This window comes from Gymnoscopelus braueri, assembly GCF_963280865.1.
Source record: "Gymnoscopelus braueri genome assembly, chromosome: 19".
Taxonomy (NCBI): Eukaryota; Metazoa; Chordata; class Actinopteri; order Myctophiformes; family Myctophidae; genus Gymnoscopelus; species Gymnoscopelus braueri.
The window spans coordinates 38785186-38797685 of NC_137621.1; the positions used below are offsets into that span (position 1 = coordinate 38785186).

A 12500-nucleotide genomic window follows, 5' to 3' on the forward strand; every position below is an offset into this window, starting at 1 on the left:
AATAGTACAGTAGATGCCTCTGGCTGTGTATTTGCCTTCAAAGCTCCAGTGACAGAGCTGATCTCAGAACAGGTGGTAATGATCCAATAACTGACCCCATCACACTGTAACTGACCTGATCTCAGATCAGTGTTCATTTTGATGGTATGAAGCATCAGCTGACGATGAAAAAGTACTAATTTAGTCTTTTACTATATTTATTTTATGAGTAAGAAAATAAATGTTCCCCAAGCATAGACGTTATCAAATGTAACTCAATACATAATCGACACAGAGACACATACCTGACACAATCGCCGGGCAGATTTGTTCGTTTTTGGAACACAGTTCTCGTGATCTAAGATTTCCCTATGGGATTTTTCAATAGAAGAAATACTTCTGTGACCCAGGGGTATAGTGGGAATGACGTCAGGACTTGGGTGCTCTATGAAAGTGAGAATGAAGGCTTTGTTTTTGACTGTCTGCAAGCAGAATGTGGAGTTCAGAACAGATTTTATTTTATTGTTTGTTCAAATTGAATAAATTAATTTGTCAAATATCATAAACATCAGAAATCACTTTGAGAGTATGAACAAGGGGCGGGGCACAATGCAAACATGTGACTGTATTTGTGTGCATTATATTTTACACACGTTTTTCTTCTCTGTTGCAAATGTTCTATTTTGTATTTGCTTAGAGCAGATAATGCTTACCATGTTGTGCTATGTCCATAACTCCCAAGAGTGTACACGTGTAACAACATGTGACTGGGTCCAGAGATTTGGGCCGCACGGAGGCCTTTGTCCTTTTCAGCTTTATTTTACAGATTATGAAAGTACAGAATGTAAGCTTTCGTGATGTCTCATACATTGAAATCTGATAAATAATTTGAAGAAGATGATGATGCGTATTTGAATGTTGTTAAATGTAGAAGCTGAGAAACAGGCTTTCAAAGTTTGTGCACGTCCTTAAAGGAATACTTTATATTATTTTTTTGTCGCATTCCTGAGCCAATAATCCAACATTTGACTAATTGAAGTTAACAGGAGACCAATCTTAACAATAGCAAAACCATATCTAAAACATTCTCTTTGAACCTGGATCATCAGTGGGCTCATCAGTGATTACACTATGAGAGTTGTTTTGGAGTTTATATTATTCTTTTATATAGCTTTGCATTGGTCTCCTATATCGCAGCGGACATTGCACATATTGAATTAATGGCTCAGGAATGCAACAAAAACTAAAAAATCTCCATGAATTCAAGTCTTCATGGGGTGTGTAATTGATAGGAAAAATGTGTTGGTATTACATTAAGGGTCATTTTGGTTTACATTTGTACACTACACATGTAACGCTGAGGATTTTACTATGCAATGATATTACCATGGAGGTGTGATTTGTCGTATCGTTGCTGTCAGGCAGAAACCTTGTGTATTTCAACTTTATGTGACTAAATAATAACTAGATTGGATCCATTGGAACAAAGCCCCCCCCCCCCCCCATTTACTGAAAAGTAACAGTTTTGGACGTACTTCACAAGATTTCCGCCCGACAGCGACAATATGCTAGCTGATTAGCTGTTAGCCACTCATGCTAACCTGTCCATCATGTACATGTATTTAACATCATCAGGGTTGACACCAAACATTCCTCTTGTCCTGTGCCATGTGTGTTCGTCATGCTAGATCCTATAAATGTGAGTGCCTGTGTGTGCCTGTGTGTGTGTGTGTGTGTGTGTGTGTGTGTGTGTGTGTGTGTGTGTGTGTGTAGCTTCGCTTGTATAAATGTGTGTCTCACCAGTCTTTTCCTGTCCTGTCTTGTGTTTTTTCCCTCCCTGTGTGTGTGCACGCGTGCGTGTGTGTTTGTGCACGTGTGTGCACCTGTGTGTGTGTGTGTGTGTGTGTGTGTGTGTGTGTGTGTGTGTGTGTGTTGTAGCGATTGGAGCACAGCGTAGGAGGACCACACCCAGTGTCGTTGCATCAGACATCTTCGAGCCGCACCTCGGTAGTCACATCCTACAGGTAGGAAACGCACACACACACACACACACACACACACACACACACACACACACACACACACACACACACACACACACACACACACAAACTTAAAAGGGCTATGACATAAACATCTATGTTTTTGTTTATTTTTTTCATCATTATTTCTTGCGCTTCTCTTGACATAATGCAGTATTTGTCACAAAAATTTGTCAGCAAAAGACTTACATATCACAAAACAGATTATTTATTATTTTGCTTGTTTTCAAGGTTTTACCCATTTCAACAATCCAGGATGTTTTTGTTTAGATGTTTTGTTTTTAGCGAAGCATTGAGAAGACTGCAGCACTAAGTGGTGTATATATTCATTGTCAATAGCAGCTGTAGCCAGGTGCAATGATTACAGTTAAACCATGTTGGAATGGAAATACCAAACCATTTATTTCTTCTTCTTCTGTTGGTGTGTGCATACAGTACACAGTAAAATCCTCAGGGTCCATTTAACTCTGAGGGTGTAAATTGAATCAAATGGACAGGTAGGGTGACCATATTCTGATTCATTTTTCGGGTTTGTTACTTTTTTGGGGGTTACCTTAATACGGTTAATTCGGTACAAAAAATTTACTCCGTCGGAGGTTTTTTCAATGAATGACTGGCAGCGCGATGTATGTGCTGTCCAGTGTGTGTGTGTGAGTGTGTCTCAGCCTGTCCGCAGTGTTGCCAAGTCTCGTGAGAGAAATAAGGAAACATACCTCCAAAAACTAGCAAGAAAAACAAGCCAAATCTTGTCCAGAAGTTGCGGTAAATAAGCAGACATGGCAACACTAGGATCCTGGTGTCTGGAAGTTTGCTGAGCAGCTCATTTACTCATGACACGACCAATGAGAGTTAGCGCTTTCATTGTTGCTAAGATACGTCCCCCCTTACTGATACACAGATACAGTACACGCTACCCAAACTTTCAAAACCCCGGACATTTGAAGGATTTTATAAACCCCGCCCCCCGGACAGGCCGGAAAGCCCCCCAAAAGAGGAAATGTCCGGGTAAAAGACGATGTATGGTCACCTAAGTACGTGTCCATTTGGTTCCATTTGTACACTTACACATGTATAAAATAACACAGAGGTTTTTACTCAATTGGCAATTCATTGTCTGGGTTCTATGTGCAACAGCAAACCTATGATGCAGAAAGACTTTAAAACTGTCACATTTCAGTATTTGCTTACTTATCGCGAGTCGCATATCGTCATCGCAATATTCAACGATGTTATCGCAAATCACATGTTTTCCTAATATCGTGCAGCTCTATTGTGGGATCAATATTATGATTTATGTCCACGTCATGGGAACTTCAACCACTTAAACCCTGGTTGAGCGGAGTCTCTCAGGGCTCTATACTAGTGTATTTTCTGTTTTCTGTTATTGTGGGGAAAAGCTTTTGCTGAAAATAGCTGCGTTGTGACGCATTGTTAGCTTGTAGATCTGCTATTTTCTGCGAAAACATTTGCCCACAATACGGATGATGGGGTTTAGGTGCATGGATAAATATACTGGGTATGTGCACGATATACTGTATATAGAAACATGAATATAATCAACCACGCACACACACACACACACACACACACACACACACACACACACACACACACACACACACACACACACACACACACACACACACACACATATTATTTTGAGACAGTACAGCTAGAATATAATGCATACATAATACATGAATGTTCCTGAATACATATTTAATAATGTTTCGGTCCATCCAAAATGAAGGCGTACGGTATCAGTTGAAGCGCTAACGGAGTGTAAAATCTGCCCTGACATGATGAGGTTCAGCACAGGAAAAATTATTACATGGAATTATGAAAGAATGATAATGACTGAGATATATCAGCTGAGCTGAACCCCCGCAAGCGAGTGTGTAAGCGCGAGGAAAGAGGAAGGGGAAAGTGTGTGCATGTGTGTGTGTGTGTGTGTGTGTCTGTCCTGGTTTTAATCTTGTACATCCTTTATTTCTTATCAGTTAACATGCAGCTACAGTAGTAACATCTCATCTATTCACACGTGATCAGACGCGTGAATAGCACGCACGCACGCACGCATAGCAACACACTGAAATAAATGCACACAAACACACTCACACACACACACACACACACACACACACACACACACACACACACACACACACACACACACACACACACACACACACACACACACACACAGCTGGTGTATTCCCTGTTGTGCTGTCTAAGCATCGTGTGTTCAGCAGCGATGAACATTGTTATGTCAAGCGTGAGTGTTAACATGATACCGAACACATAGAGCAGCACAACACACACACACACACACACACACACGCACGCGCACACACATGCGCACGCACACACACACACACCCGCACGCGCCCGAGCACACACACGTCAAACACACGTGCAACGTTTCAACATACACACATTCTCTCTCTCTCTCTTGTAAATACATATTGAACCAATGAAAAGTAATAACAAAAGTGTGTGACTAAATAATAACTACGTTGGATGTATAAGAACACAGGTAAAAAAAACACACACCATTTAACCCCTCTAGTCTTATGGAAACTGAGTTACGACTGTACTCGGACCCCTTTCCTGCGTCGACGCCAAATCTCTTTGTCGTTTGGAGCTTGTAGATCTAGTTATTTTTGGCAAATGTTCCCCACTCCAGAATAGGCATAGTTCAAGTGGTTTAACCCATTAAAACCAGGAACGCATCTGTGTCATTTTAGATTTCTTTGGCTATTCAATAATAGCAGATCTACACCATCTACTATCTAATGTAGATCTGCTATTTTTGAAAAATCGTGAAAATTGGTGCAAATCTTTGAATATATATACTGTGTTTTTAAAGCGAATATTTGTAACTCAAATCTTTGCTTCTGGGGGTCCCTGGAACAACATATTTTGAGATGGGGGTCCGCGGCCAAATACATTCATTTTGGGGGGTCCTTGACATGAAAAACTTAGAGCATCACTGATATAGAAACATACCTTTTGTTCAGAAAACTGTTCCTCAGGCCTTAATGGGTTAATGAAAACGTGTCCAGAGAGGCAGTGATATGGTGCTGATGTGAAGCTGGGTCCAGAGCATAGAGGCGTAGCAGCCAGGTCTCCTTCAGTCACAACACAACAGAGCGGTGTGTGTGTGTGTGTGTGTGTGTGTGTGTGTGTGTGTGTGTGTGTGTGTGTGTGTGTGTGTGTGTGTGTGTGTGTGTGTGTGTGTGTGTGTGTGTGTGTGTGTGTGTGTGTGTGTGTGTGTGTGTGTGTGTGTGAACATTGTCTTGTCATGTGTAAGTGTTAACACCATGTTCTGATCCACCCCCCCACACACACACATCCCATAATACCATGGAATAATCCCCAGGGAGTCGCTATGACAACCATATGCAGGGGGGGGGGGGGTCGGTTGGAGCAAACTGAAGGATTAGAACTGACACCTCTTACCTGGAGAGACTGTGTGTGTGTGTGTGTGTGTGTGTGTGTGTGTGTGTGTGTGTGTGTGTGTGTGTGTGTGTGTGTGTGTGTGTGTGTGTGTGTGTGTGTGTGTGTGTGTGTGTGTGTGTGTGTGTGTGTGTGTGTGTGTGTGTGCGTGCGTGCGTGCGTGCGTGCGTGCGTGCGTGCGTGCGTGCGTGCGTGCGTGCGTGCGTGCGTGCGTGCGTGCGTGCGTGCGTGCGTGCGCGTGCGTGTGCGTGCGTGTGTGTGTGAGCACCTTCGAATCTGCACACATCTATGTGAGCCACGGAGGGATTAACCCCTGCACGGGCCCCTGGGCCCATCAAATCTTGCTACCCACAACGGACAGTCAGGTGGCCACGGCACCCAAACACACTGCTCGGGTTTTAAGGCATTTCATCATGCAGGATTTACAGTCTGTACCCTAAAGTACAGTATGTGCATGTATTTGCATGTCAAAGCCTTCAGCCCCTGGGTTTGAGAACCACTGCTGTAACTATAGAGGAGGGGCCCACATAGTTGATTAACCTACACATTTTATTTGAGTAAATTGTCGAGGGCCTCGCGGCCCCTGAGAGTCAAGGGCCCAATGGCTAATCCGTCCTTGATGTGTGTCCCTCTCCATCACAGGGCAGTGGTTCTCAAACGTTTTCATGTCGTGGACCCCTGAATTAATCATTGTTTGACCGCGGACCCCCCATCAGAAAAATCTGTTGTGCCAGGGACCTTTATAGAAGATTTGTGTAGTTAAACCACTTTAACCCTATACTGTGCATTTCAAAAAGCTGGAGCAGAAACATTTTAAAGGGATAGTTCGCCCCCAAAAATGCTTTTTTTCCATCGATTAGTCACCCCATGGAGACCTCAATTCATGGATATTTTTTAGTTTTTGTTGTAGGAGACTCAAAGGAGACTCTTTGTGTCTCCTACCGGAACCGCTGCCGGTCATCAAATTATTGGCTTAGGAATGTGACAAAAATAAAAATAATATCCATTAATTCAAGTCTCCATGGGGTGACTAATCGATAGAAAAAGTCATTTTGGGGTGAACTATCCATTTAAACTGTATATTAACCACTTAAACCCTGGCTATATGGTTGACAGTCCCTCAGGAATCTATACTCGTGTTGTGGGCTTGTCGATCTGCTATATTCTGCGAAAGCTTTCCCCACAATAGCACACCCGTTGTGAGCTTGTAGATCAGCTGTTTTCGAATAGCCAAAGTATATAGGGTGAGGGAGGTGAACGGGGTGAGTATGTACAGTATGTCCCTGTATGTAAAACCACACGCACACATGTAGTGTGTATCCATTCATCTGCCTGTCTCTCCCACTGGCAGGCTAACACACAACGCTTAATTACTGTGTGTGTGTGTGTGTGTGTGTGTGTGTGTGTGTGTGTGTGTGTGTGTGTGTGTGTGTGTGTGTGTGTGTGTGTGTGTGTGTGTGTGTGTGTGTGTGTGTGTGTGTGTGTGTGTGTGTGTGTGTGTGTGTGTGTGTGCACCTGTCCTGTGATTTCCATGAGAGTGTGCATTTCATACACAAGGGAGAGGAGAGGAGAGGAAGAACAGATGAGAGGGAGAGGAGAGGAAGAACAGATGAGAGGTAGAGAGAGGAGAGGAGAGGAGAGGAGGGGAATAGCGGGGGAAAGAGCCATGTTCCTGCTAAATTGGCCTCATTAATCTCCCACTTAATTGATTGTGAAAAGTTTGAGGATGACATTTTAAGAAAGCCTGGTGTGTGAGTGCGCGTGTGCGTGTGTGTGTGTGTGTGTGTGTGTGTGTGTGTGTGTGTGTGTGTGTGTGTGTGTGTGTGTGTGTGTGTGTGTGTGTGTGTGTGTGTGTGTGTGTGCGCGTGTGCGTGTGCGTGTGCGCGTGTGTGTGTGTACGTGCAGGCGTGTATGTGATTGATTTGGCTGCAGCACAGTGCTAATGAATGGTAGACAGACAGGCTGGGGTTGTAGCGAGCAGAGAGATTAGAGGAGAGAAGATGATAATTACATGATGGAGAAGAGACGGACAAGGTGGGGGGGGGGGGGGGTAGGAGACATAGATATAGTGGGAGAGAGAGGAGGAGAGAGACCCAGTAAGCACAATGACGTCATGATGACGTTATGATGACGCCCGGTCATCACCCCGGTGACGTTCAGGACTAGGCCAGATCACAGCCCATATGGGGATGATCTTTACGTCATTTACAGGACGTCATCACCGGGACATCATATGGACATTTGGACAGCAATTTTGGGTGATGAGAAGTGTTTAGATGACGTCCTGGAAGTGACGTTTTTGTGGTCAGGATTAATTTTGGTTGAAATCAGGTGATATTCTGGGCCAGATCTGACTTGTCTTGGTTTGACTTGATCTAGCCCCAATCGAGACGTCACTGATTGGTCCGGGTCCTGACTGTGCTTGCTGGGGAGGGAACAATATGGAGAAGTGGAGAAGAGAGAAAGAAGGGAGAGAGTGGAAGAGGGGATGGGGGAGAGAGACAGGGCGGAGTGAGGGAGAGATGGTTAAGTCACACAGGAAATGAAGATGGGATGTACAAAGAGAGAGAGAAGATGGGAGGTAATGAGAGAAAGAATGGGGGGAAAGAGGGATGTGAGAGAGTGATCTGAGATCTGAGCTAGAGAGAGAGGCTGAAAAGGACTACACGTAGGTTCTCGGTTTAGCCATTTCTTGCGACAGCTTGTGTTTGTGCGTGGTCACTAGAGAGGTGTGTCAGAAGTACCTCCTGAAGGTTGTCTCCTGAGACTCGTACGGTACCTCTCCTCAGCCACCGTCTCTGAAAACTATCGCTGATCACACTGCTGCCTTCGGCTGATTGCGGGAACAAAAACGGATCCGAATATCTCAGGGGTGGAAGAGTGTTTTTGAAGTGCCTCGTCCCAAGTTCCGAATGCAGTCGTTTGTGCAACACATTCTCTGCGTCAACACATTCATGCCGTCAAACAGGTGACAGCCGGGAACGGGTTTTGACACTCCTCTCGTCTCCTTCGCAACGCCCGGCACGGCGACTCTCTCGCCCGTGGGTTGTTCGGCGGTGCCTCTTGTTGCTCAAGTCTAGCACTGACGCCCCCGTTACGTCAAACGTTTTCCGCTTGGTCACATGTCCTCCAATGCTGTCACTATAAGTACAGCTTGAGAGTGATTTTTGTAATTAACCCCATATGGTTGAGCGGAATCCTTCAGGGTTCTGTGTCTTTTCTGTTTTCTGTTCTTGTGGGCTTCCCCACAATACGGATTCTGGGGTTTAAGGGGTTAATGCCTACCCTGTCCGACCTTTTTTTGGATGTTGGACAGTGCATGTATTGGGCTTCAGTCTCTTGATGGCCCCTAGAAACTACTTTCTGTGTGTGTGTGTGTGTGTGTGTGTGTGTGTGTGTGTGTGTGTGTGTGTGTGTGTGAGTGTGAGCGTGCGTGTGTGTGTTAATGTTAGTGACCTTTGACCCTTCTGGCCGTGCTGACCTTCTCCTGGCACACAGAGTCCATTAGGTGGTTGAGTTCAGTCTTATAGGTGCTGATGGTGTTCTCACCGTGTTAACCTGACCTCAGCTGTCTGACTTCTCTCTCTGTTTGTTTGAAACTATGAGGTCTAACAGCAGAGTTCAACCCAGCACCTACCAGCTGAGTTCACTGGTCAGAACTCGCTGGAAAAAACAGCGGTACGGGAAAAAGTACTTAGTAAAACCAAGCACACACAAATATACTTTTACAAGTAAAAGGCCTGTAGTCAAGATTTTACTTGAGTAAAAGGACAAAGGTAGGCTATTGGAATCTAGATGTACTTAAAGAACCAAAGTAAAAGTACAAACACCTTTCAAAAGTTGTCAAACCGAAAATGGCAGATCTACAAGCTCGCAATGTCTCGCAATACTCAAGTATTTAAGGCTTAAGTGGTTCATTTTGTAATAACAATCTAAATCTAAAGTAACAAGTAACTAAAGTTAATTGTAGCGGTACAATAGAGTGCAATATTTGACTCTGAGATGTAGTGGAGTAGGAGTATTAAGTAATGAGAAATTGTTATACTCAGTAGTACAGTAAAAGTACCTCAAAATTTCACTCAAGTACAGTACTTGAGTACATGTACTTAGTTACTTTTCCACCACTGTGGGGTCCTCGGGACCCCACCTTGAGAACCACTGAGTTACAGTATAGTGCTGTACTAATGATAACATTGCACCAGATTAAATCATTCATACTAGTTATAACATTGCACCAATGATAACATATTTCTACAAAATGGCCTGTTTGCCTGTTTGCTCTATTGATTTATTAGACTGTTGTCTCCTGTGTCTCTCTCTTATTGTCTTTCTTCTCTTTATCTCTCTATCTGTATGTGTATGTTTTTTACTGCTCCCATTTGACTCCACCTCATCTAATTATGTCCCTCCCTCCAAACCTCTCTCTCTCTTCTCTCTCTCTCTCTCTCTCTCTCTCTCTCTCTCTCTCTCTCTCTCTCTCTCTCTCTCTCTGTGTTATTGTCACAGAGTCATATTTTTCTATTTGTGTTCAGGCATGTAGAAGGATAGCCGCTGTGGCCTGACCTTCACTGTCCACAGGACCCCAAGGACCCCTTAGGGACCCTGTGTTCCTGTCCGCGCACGCACGCACGCACGCACGCACGCACGCACGCACGCACGCACGCACGCACGCACGCACGCACGCACGCACGCACGCACGCACGCACGCACGCACGCACGCACGCACATATGCTCACACACAAACACAGCCAATACACTCACACCCACTTATGTACTGTAGAAGTAACACACACACACACACACACACACACACAACACACAAGCACACGTGCGCACAGCCATTTTTGTAGAAGAAATGGACGTGTCTCGTCCTTGTTGTGTTGTCTCCTCATTGAGTGAGTCACCCTGCTCGATGAGATATCTCCTCTCCTCTCCTCTCCTCTCCTCTCCTCTCCTCTCCTCTCCTCTCCTCTCCTCTCCTCTCCTCTCTCTGCCTCCTCCTGTGTGTCCTAGGTCTCCATCAGTCTGTGTTCATTCCCTCATCTCTCTATCTCTCCATCTCATTGTCCTCTCCTCTCTCATCACTGTCTCTCCTCTCTGCTATCCCCTCTGATCTCTCTCTCTCTCTCTCTCTCTCTCTCTCTCTCTCTCTCTCTCTCTCTCTCTCTCTCTCTCTCTCTCTCTCTCTCTCTCTCTCTCTCTCTCTCTCTCTTTCATTAATTGTGTCTTTTTATCTCCTGTTTTAAAGCCCCTCTCATATGTTTCTAGTGTGGTTATGTTGTGGAATGTTTAATGTTTGATCAAGTCATGTCGGGCTGCCCACAGAATGTGTATAGGGATAAATAAGTGTGTGTGTGTGTGTGTGTGTGTGTGGGGGGGGGGGGGGGGGGGCCTGATGACATCACGGGTCTCCATATAGAGGTATGGGCATAAAAGGGACAAGGTCTGACAGACACAAATATCTCCATATAGTATAGGCACAAAAGGGACTAAGACATGACGGGTACAACGGGTACCCTTTTGAGGGGAACATTGGCCGACAATAGCCGATCTACAAGCTCACAACGCCTCCCAGCATGAGGTTTTGTCAGCTTGTAGATCGCCTATTTTCGGGAAAGTGGTGTAGAGGGAAAAAGGAGCAAACCAAGTACAGAGCCAAAGGTCAAGTTTACTAAGTATTGGGGGTTTAAGTGTTTAAATATCTGAAAAAAAACATACACCAAACACTGATAGTCAATGAAGCTCTATGAAATCTCTGTAAAAGTTGAATCTGCAACACGATGTAGTGGAGGTCCCCTGCTTCATCTGTCTCTCAGTTAAGGGGTCCTTGGCTTGAAAAACGTTGAAGAAACCCCTGCACTAGGCCATCGGCGCCCACAACTTTTATCGAGTTGAAAAAGTTACTCAGTATATGCCTTTTTAAAGTGCTAAACTGAAGTGTGCCATTTAACTAGAGCCCCTCCATGTCCTCACCTGCAACCTTGCAGAGATGCCTGCCTTTATGACGATGATGATGAACACTTGGCGCGGGACAACTCAACATCAAAATGATTAACGCGCGCGGTGACAGAGCTGTCACTCACCGAAGGGCAAACTTTAGATAAAGAGCATAACTTATCCGAGATCAGCATTATGAAAATACAGTCAGGAAGTTTGGAGTATAGTCGCACACTCACTGACGGACCTTTAAAAACAAACGCCGTTAAGGCTTCAGTGGAGCCTTTCAAAGTTTCACTTAGAGGTCTTTAGTGTTCCGGAGCAGACGGCCGCTCTGTTGAAAGACCATGTGTTGTTTGAAGATCAATAGACAGACCCACAGACAGCCAGACGGACGCTAATTACATACTGTGGCTGTTTGTCTAATGGAAGATGCAAAACAAGCGTATGTGCGTTTGTGTGTGTGTGCGTGTGTGTGCGTGTGTGTGTGTGTGTGCGTGTGTGCGTGCGTGTGCGTGTGTGTGTGTGTGTGTGTGTGTGTGTGTGTGTGTGTGTGTGTGTGCGTGTGTTTAGGTGAGGCTAATGAGTGAACAATCAGAGAGATGGAGGTTGAGAGAGAGGAAGCGAAAGAGATGGAGGGAATGTGTCGTTGTTATCTGTCTTTGTGTGCGTACACTAACCGCCAGAGTAAAATGTTGTCTATAGCTGCCCTTGCCAGCGATTCCGAGCGTTTTAACTACCCTTTGAACCTTCACAACGATCCAACCACCGATGGCTTTAAAAGACGTATCCGAGTCTCGTAGAATCGAGGGGAAAAAGTGTGCCATCGCGGTAATCCGTTCCATAGTTATTGGCAGTTGAATGTAGGTCCGCGGACCACCACTTTGAGAACCACTTATAGTGGGTGGATAAGGTTAAAGAAATTGTGACCCCCCCCCCCCCCCAAGGCGATGGAAAAGGCTTATGAAAAATGTCATTCATTCAGTGGTTTAAAGATGAATTCTATTTTGGGGCAGGCACACTGGCGTGATGCGCATAGTGCACAAACAAAATTGTGGTTGCATAATGCAGGTTTTCCCTGGC

At 44.8% G+C, this 12500-nt stretch overlaps 1 protein-coding gene across 1 annotated transcript in view; it reads left to right on the forward strand.

Annotated features, from left to right (window-relative positions):
- Positions 1-12500, forward strand: part of npas3 (neuronal PAS domain protein 3) — a 339492-nt gene that overhangs the window by 119827 nt on the left and 207165 nt on the right. The window contains exon 3 of the mRNA XM_080414603.1: positions 1918-2003. Within this exon, the coding sequence (XP_080270729.1) occupies positions 1918-2003 (86 nt within the window). The remainder of the gene's footprint in view (positions 1-1917; positions 2004-12500) is intronic.